We start from the raw sequence: 21,155 nt of genomic DNA, 5'->3' as shown, positions 1-21,155 counted from the left end.
TAATTGTCTATAAGGAATCCAAGATATTGGTTTAAGGTTAATTCAGGGGAGATTAAGAAGTAAATTGTTTCAGAGTGTTTTTCTTTTAATGTTAGCAAAACAAATAGTTCCTTTAAGAGTTTCTGCCTTGGTTGTGGTTTTTGAGTAATGGAGCTTATACCTTTCATAAACCATACTCAGCAAATATTTTCATAAATGGCGGCATTAACCAAGAGTGAAAATGTCTAAGCTCTAATCTTTGCACAGACATTATTAGCAAGCGGGATAACACATGTAAGATTTTAAATTATGAAGTGCTGAAGAGACAACATTCTTAGGTTAGAACCAAAAATATGTTTTATAAATCTGCTTTTTGTAATGTGCTTGAACCTAGGCTGATTAAAGCCAAGGCACAATTGATTCTAAGTAATCCTAGGCAAAGGAAATTAACTTTGGACGGGTATGAAGCTCTCAACTCAGTATTTATTCATCTAGGCATAGATTTTAGGATTTTTATAGTAGAGGTTGTAAACTATTGACCAGTGAGCTAAATTTGGCTTGTCAACATATTTTAGTTGTCCAGTTCAGTGCTTATAAGTTTTTAATTTGAATTATATGCCTTCTGTGCATTTGCATTACCTGCTTTGCTGTTGCATTCATTTGAGTTTGCAAGAACTTCTGCTTTAGAGGTTAGCGGACCACATGCCCCTCAGACCTGCATAGATTAAGGCTACTTCTCCTGTCAAATGTAAGGAAGCATTTGTAGAAACTCAGTATCTTAAGAGATCAAAATAATAATTTTAACATTTAGATGATTTCACTAATATATTTTGGAAAGAGAAAAATTTAAAAAGTTAACTTGATCTTTGGTAAGTTTACCCGAGCCATATAATGGTCAAGTCAAAAGTTCATTCTTTCTTTGAAACATCACACGGGTAGAGAGCCTAGACAACTCTTTAGGTGGTTCTAAAAAGTAATGGTGTAGCTGATTAGTTCTTAATAAATGATTTGCTGCAAGGATGTAGATCTCAGAGGATCTTGAGAGCTTCTCTCTCAAATGCACTCAACATGAATAAAATCTAGGAGCTCACATTTGTCTGAGGTTAAAATTTCTGAAGATAGCACAAAAATGTTGGAGGAGATGCTAGGCTATCTAGAGAACCTGATCTGCAGTCTTGTGACAAAAAATTCACATCACTGGTCTCTTTGGGTTTGTGGCACTGCTGACTCTGCTGTTGTAATCCTGATTAATATCTGGCTTTCAACCTGTAGGTATGGCTTCAGGCAGGGAATCTTTAAAAGGCAAATTTTGGTGCGTTAGGTATTTTTCCTGCTTTGCTAGATGATTGTTAGCTAGCGTCTTATTTTCTGTGCACCTGCTTATTTCTTAGTAATGAGAGAGCAAGGTGTATTTTTTTCATTGTTTTAAGGTTTATAGCTTTAAAGTACAAACCCAATAAATACATCCACTTAGCTAAGTGAGCATCCGAGGTTTTAAGTACCATACACAGTCTCTCTTTTACATTAGTTATTTGTTACCTTTTGTCCATAATTTCTTTGTTATTATTATTTTTGATCACATTTTCAGGGATTTCAGACAATCTTGGCAATACTGGAATTGTCACTGTCTTTTTCCAAGCTGTTGGTGCACCATTCCTTCGACTCAGTAATATTCCATCAGTTGTCCTGCAGTATCATGGAGCAAAAGGATCAACAGGTACGATGTTTTTTATCTGTATTCTAACGTTACACATTAGTTGAATCTCATCCTCACTTCCGTTCTTTTTAGTTTCTAAACCTTTGTTGCAAGTGCTTTGCAAAATTGGCTGTGGATGATGAGTTGAAAAGTGCGATGCTCGAGAGAGCATGTGATCAGAATAACAGCATCATGGTTGAATGCTTGCTTCTGTTGGGAGCGGATGCCAATCGAGCAGAAGAAGCAACTTCTTTAATTTGTCAGGTAAATATTCAAGGACTTGCTTTTGTCTGTTTTCTGTTATTTGACTCTGCCATTGTATAACTCTTACCTATATCCTGTTATTCTTCACTACAGAATTTATCAGTTCATTGCACAATTGCTTGTGATTTTTAGTAGGAGTTTAGATTCACAGAATTTCCGAGGTAATAGGGTCCTTTAGGTGTTATCATCATCATTTTACTTGTTTACTTAGCTTGTTAAGTTGATAAATAACTTTTCAAATGTGCCTCCTACTATGCATCTCTGTGCAAATCGTTCTCCAGCCACACAGCGTACAACACATGGTTTTATTTTGTTTTGATCATCTTTCAACTCTTTTCTCTTTGTTTTTAGTTTCTCTGTCTAGAATATTCTCCCCTCAGGGCTACCACATGTGGCCTTGTAGGCTGTGTACTGCACACTTTGGGGTGCTGTTCACATTGACAGCCCTGCTGTGGGCCACCCTGCAGTTGTGTGGCTCTGTGGTGCTGCCTGCCTTCTCTCCCCTCCCTCAAGCACTGTGTAAACACATCTTCTAATCCTTTTCTCTGCCTTCAAAATCTAACCCAAATTCTTTGTCCTCCATAAAGCCCTCCCCACACTCCCTGACCTCCAAAAATTTACCTCTTGTTTAAGTCCATGAGTTTATGCTCACCGTTTTATATTTTGTGAGTTATGTGAAAGTAGAGATGTACAATGTCCATCTATGTATCATTCAGAATATCTAACTCATTGCTTTATATACAGTATGAATTCATTATGTATTTATCAGAGTGCATTACCTGTTATCTCAAGTTTGTCTTCATGCTATAAATTTTAAAGTTTAAATCAGCATTTGGGTAGCACTATGTTTATTTTCAAGATACTTAATAATATTTCCAGCAAAGCAATTATGTAGTGATTTAATATACATTATTAAATAACTAACAGAGTGCTATATTTTCCCATAATTTACTTTTAAAGTCTCACTTTGTTTAATTTCCCACTCGCCTGTGGATTCAAATCATTTGTCAACTGTAAGATTTAGTTAGTACTAATTAGCGATCTACATAAAAAGAAACTGAACCTGTAACTCATTTTCATGCACAATTAATTTGTGTATTAAAACCAAATACATAATCAAATTATTTAAATTAATCATATTTCATTTAAGCAAGCAACATTAAAAATAGTTGCTTCTCTGTTATTAAAGGTAATTAAATGATTTCCCTTAATAATTTGTTTTTATTGTATATCTTTTATGTGATCTTCTAATCGCTGTGTTAATGTTACTTGGCTATGCCAACGAATTGAAAAGAAACTTCCCCCTAAGATTTTTCCTAGGGAAAGAACATACCTAAAATCACTTGAGTGCAGATACTCTATATTTTCCCACAGGGAGTGCCTTCTACTTTTTTCTCAATTTACCCAAATCTGTCTATACAAAAGGCTTTTTACTTTATTCTTCTCCCCAAGTTCTTTTGGACTTAATGTACTTATTTATATCTTTTCTTCTTAAAACAAAATCAGATCTTTACATCCATGGGTGTATTAAATGTAAAGAATTTATGCTAGTTGTCAGAGATTATTTGTATCTGACAAATAAGACATTGATTAAATATTGTGAGTAGATCGATTAAACCTACCTTATTTTGTACCAGTACAAATAACATAATCAAGACTCTTCATGCACCAATACTGCACAATTAAGAACTATTTGGAGCAAGGACAGAGTTAATCTTGTTAGGTTTTCTGAGGTGAATGTAATAATAATGTAATGTTCATTATTGATAGAGAAGAATATGGAGGATTAGTATTGGGTGTGAAAATGCATGAATAGAAACCTGAAGATAAGACTCATCAAGTCTTGGTGGGAAGAGCACGTGTAATGAATTCTAAATAAAAATAATAACAAACACTTTTGTCATATTCATTTACCATCTGGGCTCTGCTCGAGTCCTTTACCTAAGAAAATCCTCACAACCCCCTTAGGAATAAGTCCTAGTATTATCCTGTTATGCAGGTGGGAAATTGAGGCACAGAAAGGTTAAGTAACTTGCCTGAGGACACTCTCCAGGTAATTAGTGGAAAATCTGCCTGCTTTAATCTCTTGTTTTACATAGCAGATTCATGATAGTAGTGGGGGTTGCGGGGGTTGTGTAGTCATTCTCGAATGCTGGTCTGAAATATTTGGTTTTGATTGTGGGCTGCGTTATTTACAAATTAGGATGTGAGAGAGAAGATGGCAAAGGATAGTAAATTACAGCTTGATTATATTTGAATTATCCTCATTATTAAAATACAAAACTATGTATCTGAGAGGTATTTTTTTTTCCTCTCATGAAGTTGGAATTACTTTCATAATTTTATTTCTTTTGTCTGATACCGTTTCTTATATATTTCTCTCTTCATGGCACCAATATGCCTGAAATCAGCTTGGAATAGCTGGGGTCCCCCAAGGAAAATTCTGCTACAAAATGTATTGGAAAGCACAGTGCTAGATAATCAGTAAAAAATATAAAAGGAGTGTCCTGTTTCAAGATAGTTTCAAAGTGTCTTATTGGGAGACGGGGGAGGATAAAACATAAATCACCTTAATACAAGGTTGGCAGTAAACGCCATAATTTAGAGATAAAAGTTTGCTGGGCTCCAAGAGAGGGCATTTGTAATTGAGTTTTTTGGTCCCTCCCTTCCTCCCTTCTTCCCTTCCTTCCTTCCTTTAAAATTTACTGTGTGCCCCTAGAGGATTTTAGTAATTGGCTAAATGAAATGTATTCTTCAGGCATTGTGTTACGGTACCGAGGTACAAATTGAATTGCAGCAGCATCCATGCCTTTCATTCTAGTTATAAAACAGATAAGCATGTCTGGTTCGGTGTGCTAAGTGCTATGTTAGACAAAATGGGATGGGTGTCTGGAGGAGGAAGGGTGTGTGTAGCCTGGAAGGCGGATTGCAAGGACTTAATGTGCAAGAGATTTTGAAACTATTCTTTCAAGAATGGTCGTCTTTTTGCTGGGTGAAGAGGAAAATTAGATATTTGAGCAAGAGAAATAGCATAAGTGAAGGTAATGAGGTTTGAAAAATTGCACGTTGTATTTGGGGGAATATCCTGGAGCAGAAAGGTTTTAGAAGATTTTAAAATAGGATAATGACTTGATCAGATCTAGACTGGAAAAGTACTGTAGTGGCTCTGGGGAGAATGGGTTGAAGGTGGGTGATCCTGGAAACTGGTGGTCATTAAGGTGGTGTCATCACGCCACAGGACTGTCCCCTCAGACCTCTTGGACACACTTTAATGCTAAAGACTTCAGAATTTTCCCCAATCATCTTCTTCCACTGACCTGGTACCCTGAATCTTAGGGTCTTCTTTCCTCTTATTTTTTAATCCTTAATATTGGGTTGTGAAAGGAGCACAAGCTTTGGAGCCAGCAGATTTGATTTCACATCCAAGTCTCTCACTGACTAGCTCTAAAATATGGACAAATCACATATTTTTCCTAAATATTTATCTATAAAATGGGGGTGATAATTTTTATGGCATAGGGTTTTTAAAAAAAGTTAAGGATTGGAAGTCATGTGTTTACAGAAGTTAGCACTGTACCTGACATATAATATTTATATTTTCTATGACTTTGTTCTTCTAGTTGATAACATCACATTCTATCGCCTTTCAGAAGCTGTTGCTGGGTTGGGCCAGTGTGCTCTGCTGCAGGTTGCGAAGGCTTCTCTCTGCTTACTGTGGTCACTCTAGTTTTTGTAGCAGCTAGCATGCTAACCCACGTTGAGGACATGCTCTGAAAACCTAACATTCAGGGGAAGGTAGAAAACTGAGAGACAAGATATATCTTTGTGGAAATTGAAATTCTTGTCCTGGAAAACCAGAAGTGACTGATGACTGTCTTTTGCATGTGGCATTAGAGAGTTTTATATTATTTATACTCAGTTACTGTATGTCATGAGTGAAGGCAGGGCAGTAAAATTTACTGTGTTAAGGTACCAGTTTCCCAGATGTCTTCCAGTGAGCAAACAGAAGGCCAGAAAGTGTGAGACATGTGTACATTGATGGAGCCTCCTCAGGTTTTCTGACTTCAAGCCTATGAGTTTTACTTCATATTGTGTTGGCTTTTTCATGGTAACTGAGTCTCATGTGGCAGATTGATTTATGCTGCTCTGATATTTGTGGTACTAATCTTGTTTTATTTTCATAATCTGTTTCAAGGATGAGTTTTGAATTGTTTCATTCTAAATTTAAGGAGGTAGGGAAAAATCACACCAAGTCTGATTACCAGTCTCCTAAAAGGAAAAATGACAAGTTTTTCATACGCTTACCTTTCCTTTTTCTTTAATAGGTGTGTGAGAAAGCGAGCAGTCCCAAACTGGTAGAACTGTTACTGAATAGTGGGTCCCGTGAACAGGATGTACGGAAAGCCCTGACGATCAGCATTGGGAAAGGCGACAGCCAAATCATCAGCTTACTCTTAAGGAGGCTTGCCCTGGATCTGGCCAATAATAGCATCTGCCTTGGAGGATTTTGTATGGGAAAAATTGAACCTTCTTGGCTTGGTCCTCTATTTCCAGAGAAGACATCCAATTTAAGAAAAGAGACAAGTAAGGATTAACAGGAAAATTCTGTGCGAGTCTTAATTTTAGTAGTATTTTTAAAAATTGCTAATCTTTTAGGTCGTTTTCATTCCAGTGTGGTGCAACTTAAGCCCAAAACTATTGTAAAGGCTTGGATATCTTTTTTTTCTTTCCCTTTGGTCGAAATGCTTGTAGACTATTATATTTAATATCTTTATGACCCGACAAATTCATATTTATAAAGATAGAGCAAAACAGTGGGATCCTTTCTGTGAGGTTACTTTTCTTTGTTACATATTTTATTTTTTATTATAAAAATAATCTATGTGCATTTAAAAATAGAAAAATGTAAGAATCATAAGGAAGAAAATAACTTACTTTTTCACTTACAGGTAATCAATGTGAATTTTTTCCCTAGACTTTTTGTATGCTTATGTATGAATTAAAATATATGTGCAGAAACATAAACACATATATACTTTGCATTTTCAAGTTAGTATGCTTCACGTTTCACTTAAGAATGTATTTTCAAGTTAATATAGATCAAGCATATTGATGACAATTATCATTAGCATCTATACTAGTGCTTTTCATGTAGTACGTGCTCATTACATATTTAGAGTATAGGCAAATATACAAATTTGGTAATAAATTATGTTGATAAGCATATGTGGAAACAAACACTTCACACATTATTGATATGAATTTAAATTGTCCTCTTTTGAGGAAAATTTGGCAATATCTATTAATATTTTAAATGTAAATCCGTACTTTTTTGACTCATACTGATAGGCATTCTTAATGTGCACAAAAAATTATGTTCAAGGATGCACATTAAAAGATTGTTCATAATCACAAAAAATTAGGGAAAAACCTAAGTATTCCTCAAAAGGAACTATTCAGATTATGGGATGTTCATGCAGTGGAATGCTTTGCGGTCATTGGGAGAAAAACATCTAGCAAACCCAAATGTCCAGATATAGAATGCATTCTTAAGGGAAAAAAAAAATCAGAGAACTGTGTTTTTAGTATACTAGTATTGGGGAAAACACAGTTGGGATACGGTAGTCATAAGTGTTTGAATGTGAAAAGACTATGTCGGGAAAAAAAATCCAGAAATGGGTTCCCCGGTTGCCTTTGGGGACCTTGGAAACTAAAGAAACGTAATTAGATTCCATGTTTTATCACTTTGAACAGTCTCATGCTAACCACCTGCTTACCTTAATCTTTGATTTCTGATGGAGAGGAATTGTGGGCCTTTTGGAGAGATATGAAGGGAGATTTACAATCAGTGTGTTCTTTTTGTTCTGTATGAAGGTTTTTACAAGTATTGACAAGTCTAACCTAATTTAAAAAATATAGTGTTATTTGATTAATTGGAGGGCATCGCCATAATTTTTTTGACAGCTGGTCTGAGTAAAGAACATTTTGAATTCAAAGCTTTAAAACATTTTCCAGGTACTGCTTGACTGAGTTACACACACATGTTGTAATGTGAGTTATGAAAGTAATATTTGAAGAAATCTTCCAGGATACATGTAGGACAGTGAGAACTCTGCCAACTTATTTCTTCATAATAGAGCATAATATAAAATGCAATGAAATAGCAAGAATGTTAATTTTGAAATTTCATTAAATTTCCCAATAGAGGAACTTCCCTGGTAGTGCAGTGGTTAAGAATCTGCCTGCCAATGCAAGGGACACAGGTTCCATCCCTGGGCCAGGAAGATCCCACATGCCACAGAGCAACTAAACCCGTGCACCACAAATACTGAGCCTGCGCTCTAGAGCCCACGAGCCACAACTGTTGAGCCCACGTGCCACAGCTACTGAAGCCTGCATGCCTAGAGCCCATGCTCCTCAACAAGAGAAGCCACCTCGATGAGAAGCCTACACGGCTAACGAAGAGTAGCCCCTGCTTGCCGCAACTAGAGAAAGCCTGTGCACAGCAACAATAAATACATACATACATACATAAATAAATAAATAAATAAATAAATAAATAAATAAATTTATTAGAAAAAAATTCTCAATAGAATGAATCACTTAGCAAATAGTTTATAAAAATAAGAATATGATTTATCTTCTTTGTTCTAAGCATTCTGCTAAAAACTTCACATGCATCATATTTTTTAATTTTTTCCATAATCCTGTGCTGTGTATATTGTTGTCTTCACTTCCCAAGTGAGGACACTGACACTCAGGGAGCTTGTATAACTTGCAAGTGACTTGAGCACAGGCTTGTCTGGCTTCAAAGCCCAGGCCGTTTCTTGGGTCAAGTTAGTTTCATAAAGGTTCAGTTTTGTCACCTACACCAAAGCTTTGTGTAAATTTTTATGATTTTTAAGAAATTTAGGTTCATTGCTTGTTACTTCAGACAATATCATGATTGTAAAGTGTTTTTGAAGTAAGAGTGAAAAATTCTCTTAGAAGTATGAGAATATATAAGGAACTTTGGTATGATATATGTTTATGTTTGTATAATTATTGATATCTAAGAAGTTGCTGGTGTATCTTTTTATTTTTAGAAATAGGATCTACCCTAGCGAGAATGGTGTTCAGATATCAGATGAAAAGTGCTGTGGAAGAAGGAGCAGCCTCAGGCAGCAGTGGGAGTTTTTCAGAAGAAATACTTGATAAATTTGATGAATGGACCTTCATTCCTGAGTCTTATGTTGACAGTGTGTTTGGTCAAAGTGATGACCTAGATAGTGAAGGTAATTATTACAAAACAGTAGCTCCCGTTATGTTTTAAAATACTTATACTCTGGCATTGAACGATAGATATTGAGACCAAAAACTGATTTACTTCATTTGGAACAACTTGAGGAAAACTGTATTCATTAGTGGAAATAGTTAATGCTTACTGTTACTTACCTACTAGTTAAGGCAATGAAGAAAATGTACCTCTGCACTTTTAAGTGTTATTGTACTGCCCGTAATCAGTGAACGGTGGCTATTGCAGTGAAAACACTGACTCAGACTGGAATTGGATTCCATATTCCATCACTGACTAGATCCTTTTGTGGTTTGTGTAAGCTCCTTATCCTGATTAAAGGTAGTGTTGCTAACCTTCCAGGATTATTTATAGGAATTTGGAAAAATGTATGTAAAGTGTCTGGGAGAGTGCTTGCAAATAGAAAGTGTTTAATAAAAAATATTTTTATCTGTATTAGAGTTAAAAATAATATATTTTAACAATTCCTGAGATAACAAAAAGTTGACATGGCAAGATTTAATGACAGTGATTAAGGCTGACATTTAACATAATACAGTTTGGTAAAAATGGGGTGAGGTGCTTTTTTGTTAAAATAGTATGGTTGAAAATTTTGGGTGATAGAATAAAGGCATTTGAGAGGGCAGAAAGTAAGGGTTATACCAAAGTCTCATGTCTCAAGTCCAGGCATTTTTTTAAAACCAACTTTACTGAGATATAGGTAGTATAAAATAAACTATACCCATTTTAAGTTTATGTTTTCATTTATACATCCATGCAATCATCACAGCTATTAAGTTTTGCAACAGTTCTATCATCTAAAAAGTCCCTTTATATGCCTCTTCACAAAAAACCTTCCCCATCCCCCACCTTGTCCCTTGACAACCACTGATTTGCTTTCTGTCTTGATAGATTAAATTAGTATTTTCTCAAGTTTCATGTAAATAGGATACAGCATGTCCTTTTTTATGTCTGGATGTTTTCTGAAATGGTTGTACCATATACTTCCACCAGCAATATATGCAAATTCTTGTTGCTCTAAATCCTCCTCACATTATATCACTTAGTATTGTAAGTCATTTTAATTTTAGCCATTCTAGTGAGGGTGTAGTCCTAGCTCATTGGGGCTTAATTTTCATTTCCCTGAAAACTATTGATATTGAGAATATTTTCATGTTCTCATTGGCCATTCATATATTGATATTTTCTTTGCAAAGTGTCTGTTCAAATGTTTTTTAACTTTGTGTTGTCATTATGTTATTATAAGAGTTCTTTACATATTCTAAGTAGAAATCCTTTGACAGTTATATGAATTACAAATATTTTCTTTCAGTTATAGCTTGTCTTTTCATTTTATTAATGTTATTTTTCAAAGAGCAGAGGTCATAAATTTTGAAAAGTGCAGTGTTTCAGATTTTTCTTTTCTGGTTTATGCTTTTTCTGTCCTATTTAAGAAATCTTTTCCTATCTCAAATTTGTGACTATTTTCTCCTGTGTTTTCTCATAGAAGAGTCAATTTCTTAGCCTTTACATTTAGATCTATAATCCATTCTAATTTTGGAGTATAGTGTCAGTGAAGAATTGACATTTATTTTTTCCCACATAGATATCCAGTGGCTTTAACATCACTTGTTGGTTATACTATATTTACTCATTGAATTAATGGCATGTTTGCCCAATTTAATTGACCATATAGGTGTGGTTCTATTTCTACATTCTTTTTAAAAAAATTTAAAAAAATTTATTGGAGTATATTTGATTTACATTGTTGTGTTAGTTTCAAGTGTACAGCAAAGTGAATCAGTTATATATATACATAATATCCACTCTTTTTATAGATTCTTTCTCTATTGTAGGTCATTACAGAGTATTGAGTACAGTTCCCTGTGCTGTACAGTAGGTTCTTATTAGCTATTCATCTTTCCCCTCCTTATCCCCTGCTAACCACCAGTTTGTTTTCTACATGTGACTCTAATTCTGTTTTGTAAATAAGTTCATTTGTAACTTTTTTTTAGATTCCACATATAAGTGATGTCATCATATGATATTTGTCATTCTGTGTCTGACTTATTTCACTAGGTATGACAATCTCTAGCTTCATCCATGTCTCTGCAAATGGAATTATTTTGTTCTTTTTTTATGGCTGAGTAATACTACATTGTATATATGTACCACATCTTCTTTATCCATTCCTCTGTTGATGCATGTTTAGGTTGCTTCTATGTCCTGGCTATTGTAAATAGTGCTGCAATGAACGTTGGGGTGCATGTATCTTTTTAAATTATGGTTTTCTCCAGGTTTATGCCTAGGAGTGGCATTTAAATCTTTATCCTTATGCCATTGCCATACTCTCTTGATTACTTTAGCTTAATGAAATCTGGTAGTATAAGTTCTCTGGTGGTGTTCCTTTTCAAAATTGTTCTTATCATACTAGTTGTTTGCATTTCCATATACATGTTGAATCAACTAATTTTATGCTGGGATTTTTTTATTAGAATTAAATCTATATATACATTTAATACAGAATTAACATATAAATAATGTTATTGTTATATAGAATTAACATATAAATAAAAATTTCTTTAGATTAAATCTATAAATAATTTGAGGGAACTGATATCTTAATAATGAGTCTTCTGACATATAAATGTAGCGTTTATTTCCATTTATTTGTCATTTAAATCTCTCCCGCCAGCGTTTTGTATTGCATGTTTTTTTGATGCTATTGTAAATAGTATTGTTTTTAAATTCCAATTTCCAGTAGTTCACTCACTGCTGATTTATAGAAATGCAGTTTATTTCTTTGTATGTTAATGTATCCTGTGGGCTTGCAAAACTCATGAGTTCTAACAGCTTTTTGTTGACTCCATAGATTTTTCTGTGTTCGCAATAATGCCATTTGCTAATAGAAACAGATTTACTTCTTCCTTTCTAATCTATATGTCTTTTTTTTTTTTCCTTCTTTTTCATGTCTTATTGCACTGGCTAGGATCTCCAATACTATGTTGAATAGAAGTGGTAAGAGTAGGCATTGTTCCCTGGTTTCCAAATTTAGGGTGAAAGCATTCAGTCTCTCATCATTAAGTATGATGTTATTTGTAGTTTGTTTTTCTTTTTTTTCTTTTTTAATAGATACCCTTCATCACGTTTAGGAAGCTCATGTCTAGTAATTATTTGCTGAGACTTTTTATCATAATGGGTGTTGGAAAATGCTTTTCTGCATCTGTTGAAATGGGCATATTTTCTCCCTTTATTCTATGTGGTCTATCTTGGTGAATATTTCATGTGCAATTAAAAAAATGTGTATTTGGCTGTTGTTAGGTGAAATCGGGTCAACTTGTTTGATAGGTATTTTTCAGGTCTTCTGTATCTTTACTGATTTTCTTTTCTCTACTTGTTATAATTAAGAAAGAAATGTTGAGATTGTAATCGTCAATTTGTTAATTCTCCTTTCCATTCTGTCAGTTTATGCTTTGTGTATTTTGAAGCTCTGTTATTGGGTGCACATATATTAAATATTGTAATTTTTTTTTGATGACAGCTCCCTTCTATTTATCCAAGTTTGCATCTAGTATCATTTGCTTCCTCGTGAAGAACTCTATTTTACATTTCTTGTAGTGTAGGGCTGTAGGAAATCCCTATGCAGATTACTGGAGCTCTGTTTCCATGACTCTGTCCTGGAACTCGCAGCTAAGTTAGTCTCTGTGAATATCAATCTCCATTTCCACATCCCAGGAAAGCCATCGGGCTTTGTCTAAATTTCTTCTCACTGTACCTATGGCCCTTAAATTGCCTCCAGGCAGAAAGTCAACGTGATCATAAGGTTCACATAATTTGTTTCCCTTCTTTCAGGGATTACACAGTCCAGCACTGTCTGCAGCCCAATGTCTGAAACCAGTTGTTTAAAAACATTTTGTCCAATTTTCTAGTTGTTTGTTGTGGGGAGTTTAAGTTCAGTGTTTGTTACACCATTGTGGCTGAAAGAAGAATTCTCTTTAAGTATTTTTAAGTAAAGGAAAACATCAGAAATGCTAACATAAAAATAATTGATTTTTGGATATGTAAATTTTGTAAATTGTTTTGACAATTCTTTATGCTTCTAAGATAAAGAGTGATAGAATCTAAAATTTCATGATTTCTCAAAAATGGTTGTGCATTATCTTTAAAATATAACTTAATATTGACCATTATTTTCTTGAAAATCCATAATTTTAAAAGTAATTCTCATCTCTCTCAAAACAGTATTGCCAACTAAATTCATTGTTTATTTTAATGTCATTTCATAAATGAAACTATAAAATATGTAATTCAAATAGAGATGTACTCAAAATTGCTGAATGTTAAATAAAGTGTGATTCCAATATTTAAAACAAGATTCGAAAATTTTCTAAGCAAAACCCAGAGAAACAGAAAGGAATAACATGAATCAGATTTATGTATAAACTTTCTCTGCTTCCTGAACATGCATGTATTCATTGTAGCACTTGTAACTATTTTTTTTTTACTTGGCTCTTTCCTGCTGTCCTGTGAGCTCATATGAGTCCTGGATTATTTTTCCTGATTATCTTTATCCTGCAACTTACTCAGTGACTAGTCTGTGACGGCCATTCAATAAATAGCTGTGGATGAAGAAAAATGTAGTTGAATTTGAAAATGACAAGTCAACATAGTTTATCATTTCTATTTTAAAGGTGTTACAAGAGGAATTGGGCAATTTCCATTCATGAAAATGTGTTTAATGTTTTGTGATTGAATTATGGTGCTAGCATCTTATGATTAGGTCAGCTTTTCTTACTTTCCTTTATGTTATTGTTTAAAAATAGGAAGCGAAGGCTCATTTCTCGTGAAAAAGAAATCAAATTCAATTAGTGCAGGAGAATTTTACCGAGATCCTGCTTTGCAGCGTTGCTCTCCAAGTTTGCAAACACATTCCAATTCATTGGTAAGTCATATTGTAGAAACTGCAGTTAAATATTGTATATTTTGTTTGACATTCTTTTGATAACTGAAGTTGTGTGCCAAAGCTAGGAGCATGCACATGTATGCTATTTTAAATTTACATTTGTAGACTTTTGAGCTTGTTTGGGGCCTATGGGTGCTCTGTACACTTTAAAAAGGTTTTACCCTTTTTTCTTTTTAGAGCTTCATGTCTGTGGAGCCCAGACTAGGTCTATGTCTTACAGTGTGGCTTGGTCCCATGAATAATTTAGCTGGTGATCTTATAGTGACTCCTAAAAAAACCAGATAGAAAAATGTTCTCTTTGCTCCAAAAAATGATGGTAATTTTATTATAAATGTTTGTTTAATAGGGACACATTGTTGATCATGAAGATTTACTGAAGAGAAAAAGAAAAATCCTGACTTCAGATGATTCACTCAGTAAGTATTTGAAAGTAATCATAAGGAAATAGATATTTTGAGCAGAATACAGCACTTTGTTAAATTTCCTCTGATTTTTCGAATTTTCTTGATGCCAATTTCCCATAACCTTCAAATTATATTTACCTAATGATTCCATAAACTGTAGAAAAATGAAATACAATTATAGATTTAAAAATTTAGTCTTTATGATGTTATACAGGACACTTTTTATCGTTCCTACTGTTTTCCTGAATGTAAATAATAGCCTCACCAGTGCCACTCTTGATGTTCTTCTCCAGGTCTGATGCTTTTTCACACTACTTATAGCACCTGATTAAATATTTATTATTTACTGTTTATCTCTGCCACTGTAATGTTAGTTCCATAGTTTGGTTTTTCTATTGAATTTCCAGTACCTTGAAGAGAGCCTGACAGTAGTATGTGATCAATAAACGTTTACCAACTGAACTTATATTACTTGCTTGTATTTCCATTGTTTGTTTGTTTTTGACAAAAGGAGCATCAAAATTCCAATCACATATGAGGCACTCAGAGAGCATGTCTTCCCTGGCTTCTGAGAGAGAATATATTACATCATTAGACCTTTCAGCAAATGAACTAAGAGATATTGATGCCCTGAGCCAGAAATCCTGTATAAGTGGTCATTTGGAGCATCTTGAAAAGCTGGAACTTCACCAGAATTCACTCACGAGCTTTCCACAACAATTATGTGAAGTAAATTTAATTTATCCTTATAATTCTCAGGATATTTGAAGAGCTTTTGCATTTATATCTAACTTGTATGCTTAAATCTTTAAAAGGAAGGTTATACTTTTGTGTCATTGGACAGTAACTCTCCCATTCTTCTGGTTGTCATGCACGTATCTTAGTCCGTGTGGTATTCCAGAAGCATCTTTGGGGGCAGGCAGTGGAAATGGAAATCTGATTAAAAAGGAATTCTAGATTCTGTCCTGATGATACATGGTATGCATTAAAGTCTAGCAAGGCTATGTGTTGATTATGCCTTCAATTATTTAATTCTAGTAAGACAACTTAAACTGTTTAGATTAGGCCTGGTTTGGTGGTCCTGGCTCTGCTCAGCTACCAACTGTGTGACAATAAGAACATATTACTCTGACTGCTCTAGACCCTCATTTTCTCATCTGCACAATACAGAGGCTCATCTAAACTATCCACAAGACATTAATGGAGTTTTAAAATTATATGCAGCTTAAAAATTGATTTTTATGCTCAAAGTTCCTATTTCATAAAAATTAAAGTGTAAAATAGTCTGCTGGTAGGGTGGTCCTCTGATTATTGACTTTGTTCATCCTATGTATATACTATATAGATCAGAAGTCAATGAAGATATACTGACAAATTAAAATGATCTTAATAACAGATGTTTAGACTTTTAAATGAGTTCTTGGGCTGAACTGCAAAGTTTGAAAAAGGATTATACATGTTTTTAAAAAAACTAGTTTTGTTGCAAGTGCATTTCCCTTTTTCTAACTTATAAAGTTTACCATAATTTTGGCATATTTTAAAAGCAATATTTCATGATTTTTAGATATATTTAAGTGATATCTTTCCCCTAAAGTTTGTATATCTGAAGAGAGAGAAGAAAAAAAAAAGTGATCCCTACCTGTATCCCGATGTCTAAAACATATCCCCTCTCTGTCCTCCTCTTTGCCTGACTAAATCCTCCAAGTCCCAAGGGCCTCATTTTAAATGCCGCTTCCTTACCATCTGCTTCCTTCCTTCTCCTCCTCTGCCCTGCAGGCGAGGTTGGCTGCCATCTGGGTTACATTTCCATGGCATGCACTCTTTCCTCCAGTGCTCACTACTGTCAGTTTTAACCTAAGGTGTATTGTCCTCAAGCAGCTGGAGAGCAGGAACTGTATTAATCTTGTTTATGTCTGTCCCTAGGGCCTAGTAAGGTCTGATAGAGGTTATCAGGAGGCTTGATAGATGATTACTGAACTGATTTGTGAAGGAATTAATGACTGACACTTGTTAGACCATCAGTGAATATTTGCTAAAAAGTAAGTAAAAGAAAACTAGAATTTAGCCTAGCTAAAACAAAGAGAATTTGAAGAGAGCATGGCAAGGTGAGATACATCAGGGCGTTCAGAGACTGGGCGGCTCCTTTCTCTGAAGGAAATTTCAAATCCGCACCACTAGAGGGCACTTTTCGTTAGTGCTTGTAACTGTCTATAAGAAAATTTGCCGATTAAACCTTGGGAATAAATAATGTAAAAATCTTTCCTTCTGAATAATCTGGTAGGATCTGAAACAATGATAGAAATTTTGAGACGAATTTTGGGACAGTGATCCATTAATAAGCCTTTGTAATCGTGTCAAACTCTTTAGAATTCCATGTGAGGATAAATACATATATTGATATATAAAGAGGAGAATAGGGAAGTGATTGTTTTTTGGTAGTTTAGCCACTTGACTGTAATTCATACCAAAGATCTAAGAAACTGACATAATATGTAAATGGAAGTTTTGCTCTTATCGTAGTAAAATTAGAAATTGCTTAAAAATAAAAAATAGAGATTTGAAACAATGTTTCATTTAAAATAGGAAGTTATAAAATAAAACATTTATTGTATACATGACTACTTTTTGGTAAATCTTGCTTATATTATAATGTGTAACAGTTTCTGAAAGCTAGTGTTAAAAAATATATTCCCAGGATTATGTTATACTGCTTATTCATTGTCATTAGTTCAAGTATTCGTTGGAGCCTGTTATTCTTCCATTTTACTCATTGCAGGAATAATTTACAAGGAAAGCTGAATTAAACTCTAAACCTTATTTCTGTGAGCCTGCTTTTGACCGTATCTACCTGTTATATTTTTCTTGGCTTTACCCATTTTATAGCAGAGCAGGTAGGACCAGTCAGTATACTGAAATTCTCTTGTAGATTGTGTTTTCAATTTTTTGGAAAATTCTTAATGGTTCTAGTTACCAGAGGAATGGAAGGCAGAAATATTAGCTAAACTTACGGTGTTCAGATGGTTCATTTAAAAATTTTAAAACATTGTCTTTTCAGACACTGAAGTGTTTGACACAGTTGGACTTGCACAGTAATAAATTTACATCGTTTCCCCCTTACCTGTTGAAAATGAATTGTATTACCAACCTTGATGTCTCTCGAAATGACATTGGACCCTCAGTAGTTTTGGATCCTGCTGTGAGGTGCCCAACCTTGAAACAATTTAACCTGTCCTACAATCAGCTGTCTTCTCTTCCTGAGAACCTCAGTGATGTGGTAGAAAAACTGGAACAGCTCATTTTAGAAGGGTAAGAGAGGGGTTCATTGAAGACCAAAGGGTCGCCTCACATTGAAGTTTCATAAGTTTGACATACAATGACATTGTTTCCATAATAATGAGTTTTACATGGTAATGTGATAAGGGACTGAGGCAATTCATAATATAGCTTCTGTCAATTGACTTGAAGTTTTACAACTGATTTTATAACGTATAAACATGCTTTAATGCTATTTTTGAAGACATTTTGTTTTGATTATTTTTCTTCAAAGCATGTGAATTTATGCAATTTAATCCTCATCTTTGTCTCTTATGACTAGAAATAAAATATCAGGAATATGTTCGCCTTTGAGCCTGAAGGAACTGAAGATTTTAAACCTTAGTAAAAACCACATTTCATCTCTATCAGAGGATTTTCTTGAGACTTGTCCTAAAGTGGAGAGTTTAAGTGCCAGAATGAATTTTCTTGGTAAGTGTTTTATAGGAGTCTTCTCCTTCTAGTTCTTTTGAGTATTGTATGGGTCAAATGGGACTAAATAAACATAATTGCAGGAGCCATATATGGACATTTTAGGTGGGGATTTAAAGGTGGTATTTCAGTTAAATATTATGCTGGAGTTTTAAATGTAAAGTTAGCTGGTTGGTGATAAAAAGAAATGAGCTGTCAAGCTGTGAACTGTGGAGGGAACTTAAATGCATATTGCTAAGTGAAAGAAGCCGACCTGAGACTATACACTGTGTAATTTCAACTGTAGGACATTTTGGGAAAGGCAAAACTAAGGGGACAGTAAAACAATCAGTAATTTCCAGGATTTCTGAGGGAGGGAGAGAGTGGTGACTAGGTGGAGAAGAGGGCACTTTTAGGATGGCAGAATTATTTTGTGTGATTCTGTAATGTGGGTACATGTCGTTATGCATTTGTCAAGACCCATAGAATATAGTACGCAAAGAGTGAGCTCTGTTACAAACTGCGGACTTTAATTAATAATAATTTATTAATATAGGCTCATCAGTTATAACAAATATGCCAAACTATTATAGTTGTTCCTAATGGGGAAAAGATGTATGTGTGTGGGGTGGTGGTGGTGAGGGGAAAAGGTCGATGTGGAAGCTCTTTGTATTTTATGCTCAATTTTTCTGTAAACCTAAAGCTGCTCTAAAAGTCTAGTTTTTAAATATTAAAAAATTAAAAATTTTAATATTAAAAATTGTATTACAGTATTTAACATGTTGTCATTGTCATAGGCTAAACCGTCAGTATCTTGGACTGCAGAAAGTCATTAAACTGTGCTTCCTTTTACATGATTATACTAAAAATGCATATAGTTGCCTGAGCTGGTTGAAGCAGAAATACTGAGTTTCCTACTGAAGTTTCTTCCGCAGTTTTTTGGAGTATAAGTACTATTATTATTTTTTAGAAATAAAATTAATCATTTAAAAGTTTTCAAATTAGGGTTAATGTGTATTCATTGAGCTCTTGCTCTATGCAAAATATGATAATAATACACAATATTATCATCACTTTTGTTAAAAATCCTGGACTGTGTTTTCTCAGTATGGGAGACGAGAGGGAATTATGTTTATTTGTAGCCTGTCTGAAAGTTCGAATATTGAGGAACAGGATACTTGTATGGAAATAAATGGGAACGTTCCCCATTTTATCCTCCTTAGTGGAGGCCATGCATACCTTGCCACCCACGTGCCTATTCTATACCTGGCTTGTTGGAATAATTTTTAATACTATTTAATAGCAGAATATAGCTTGACAACTATTTTTTTTAAAATTAATTTATTGGCTGCATTGGGTCTTTGTTGCTGCACATGGGCTTTCTCTGGTTGTGGCGAGTGGGGGCTACTCTTCATGGTGGTGCGCAGGCTCCTCATTTCTGTGACTTCTCTTGTTGTGGAGCACGGGTTCTAGGCGTGGGGGCTTCAGTAGTTGCGGTACATGGGCTCAACAGTTGTGGCGCATGGGCTTAGTTGCTCCGTGGCATGTGGGATCTTCCCAGAGCAGAGATCGGACCCGTGTCCCCTGCATTGGCAGGCGGGTTCTTAACCACTGCGCAACCTAGGAAGTCCCAACTTACTTTAAAATATTTTATTTTTCCAGAACTTTGAGAAACTACTAACAATAAAATCCATATTAATTTGCATAGAATTATTTTCCTTCTTTTTCCCTTCCTTCCACCTTCTTCAATATTGACCATTTTCTTACCATGAACCTGAAACTGGGGAACAGAGTAATTCACTTACTAGTGAGCAAAGCAACCCAGTCTGTGTCCTTATGGAACATGTAGTTAAGTTCAGCAGATAGGCATCAAATAATGATGGAACAAATAAATGTAATTTTATATTCTGCCAAGAGCTGTGAGGAGAAGTTTCAAGATGCTACAAGGGTACCTCAAGGGGATCTGATCCAGACTGTGGAGGCAGGGACATGTGTCTGTGTCTGTGACATTTAATTAAGCTGGATCTGGAAAGAAGAGCATCTGAGGGACCCTGAGGCTAGCTTATGGTCAATATGTCATCTCAGCTAAATCTCACAAAAGCCCTATAGGGTAGGATAGGTATGATCTCTGCTTGACTAATTGAGGAAATTGAAGCACTGAGATTTTTGTGTGACGTGTTCAGGGGCATAGAATTAATTAATTAGTTGTGAAAGCTTGAACACACCTTGGTTCAAAAATCCGTTTGTTTTGCACTGTACAACTTTGTAATAGTTTTACAAGTGATCTTATATTTGGGAAGACACCTTATGGAGGTGATACCTGAGTGGGACCACTAGCCATTAAAAATTCCTATTGGAAATGAAGTTTCAGTTCTTTGATTTTATGATTCTTCCATACAGAATCTAAACCTCAAGACTTAATTCCTAAGTGGAGAATCATTTCTACTGATTTATTTTGCTACAAATACTTTTTTAAAATAGGTAAGGTGTAGCATGTACCTTTCTGCTTCTCGGGAAGACATCTGCTAGTAATGTCCTGGAACATTTTGACTCTTGAAGATTTTCTAAGTAAAGCATAACCCATATTTTTTAACCTTGAAAATAAAGCATAACCCATATTTTTTAACCTTGAAAATCCTTGCATAGAACCATAGATTTTCAGCTCTCTAAAGAATCTCAGAGTTCATCTGATTTAGCTGCACTGTTTTACAGATGAGAAAACAGGCTGTATGATTTGCTCAGTTTCCAAAATTATGTTCCATAGAATTTTATTCCTTGGAGGTACCTTGTACTGTATTTCCCTCTTGGAAATTCATAAAATATACCAGAATATTAACAACTTTGAGATATTTC

At 34.7% G+C, this 21,155-nt stretch overlaps 1 protein-coding gene across 4 annotated transcripts in view; it reads left to right on the top strand.

Moving 5' to 3' along the window:
* LRRK2 (leucine rich repeat kinase 2) overlaps positions 1–21,155 on the top strand; it is a 146,270-nt gene that overhangs the window by 47,870 nt on the left and 77,245 nt on the right. For 3 of the 4 annotated variants that reach the window (XM_057701760.1, XM_057701758.1, XM_057701759.1), the window contains exons 17-25: positions 1,568–1,696; positions 1,769–1,939; positions 6,265–6,523; positions 9,025–9,213; positions 14,036–14,154; positions 14,522–14,591; positions 15,091–15,308; positions 17,635–17,885; positions 18,175–18,323. In XM_057701760.1, coding sequence (XP_057557743.1) covers positions 1,568–1,696; positions 1,769–1,939; positions 6,265–6,523; positions 9,025–9,213; positions 14,036–14,154; positions 14,522–14,591; positions 15,091–15,308; positions 17,635–17,885; positions 18,175–18,323 — 1,555 coding nt within the window. The remainder of the gene's footprint in view (positions 1–1,567; positions 1,697–1,768; positions 1,940–6,264; positions 6,524–9,024; positions 9,214–14,035; positions 14,155–14,521; positions 14,592–15,090; positions 15,309–17,634; positions 17,886–18,174; positions 18,324–21,155) is intronic. The other variant, XM_057701757.1, reaches the window with a different exon arrangement.

The sequence above is a fragment of the Hippopotamus amphibius genome, chromosome 12 (genome assembly GCF_030028045.1).
Source record: "Hippopotamus amphibius kiboko isolate mHipAmp2 chromosome 12, mHipAmp2.hap2, whole genome shotgun sequence".
Lineage (NCBI taxonomy): Eukaryota > Metazoa > Chordata > Mammalia > Artiodactyla > Hippopotamidae > Hippopotamus > Hippopotamus amphibius.
Note: the sequence above shows the minus strand (reverse complement) of the source record. Positions and strands in the feature narration are given on the sequence as shown.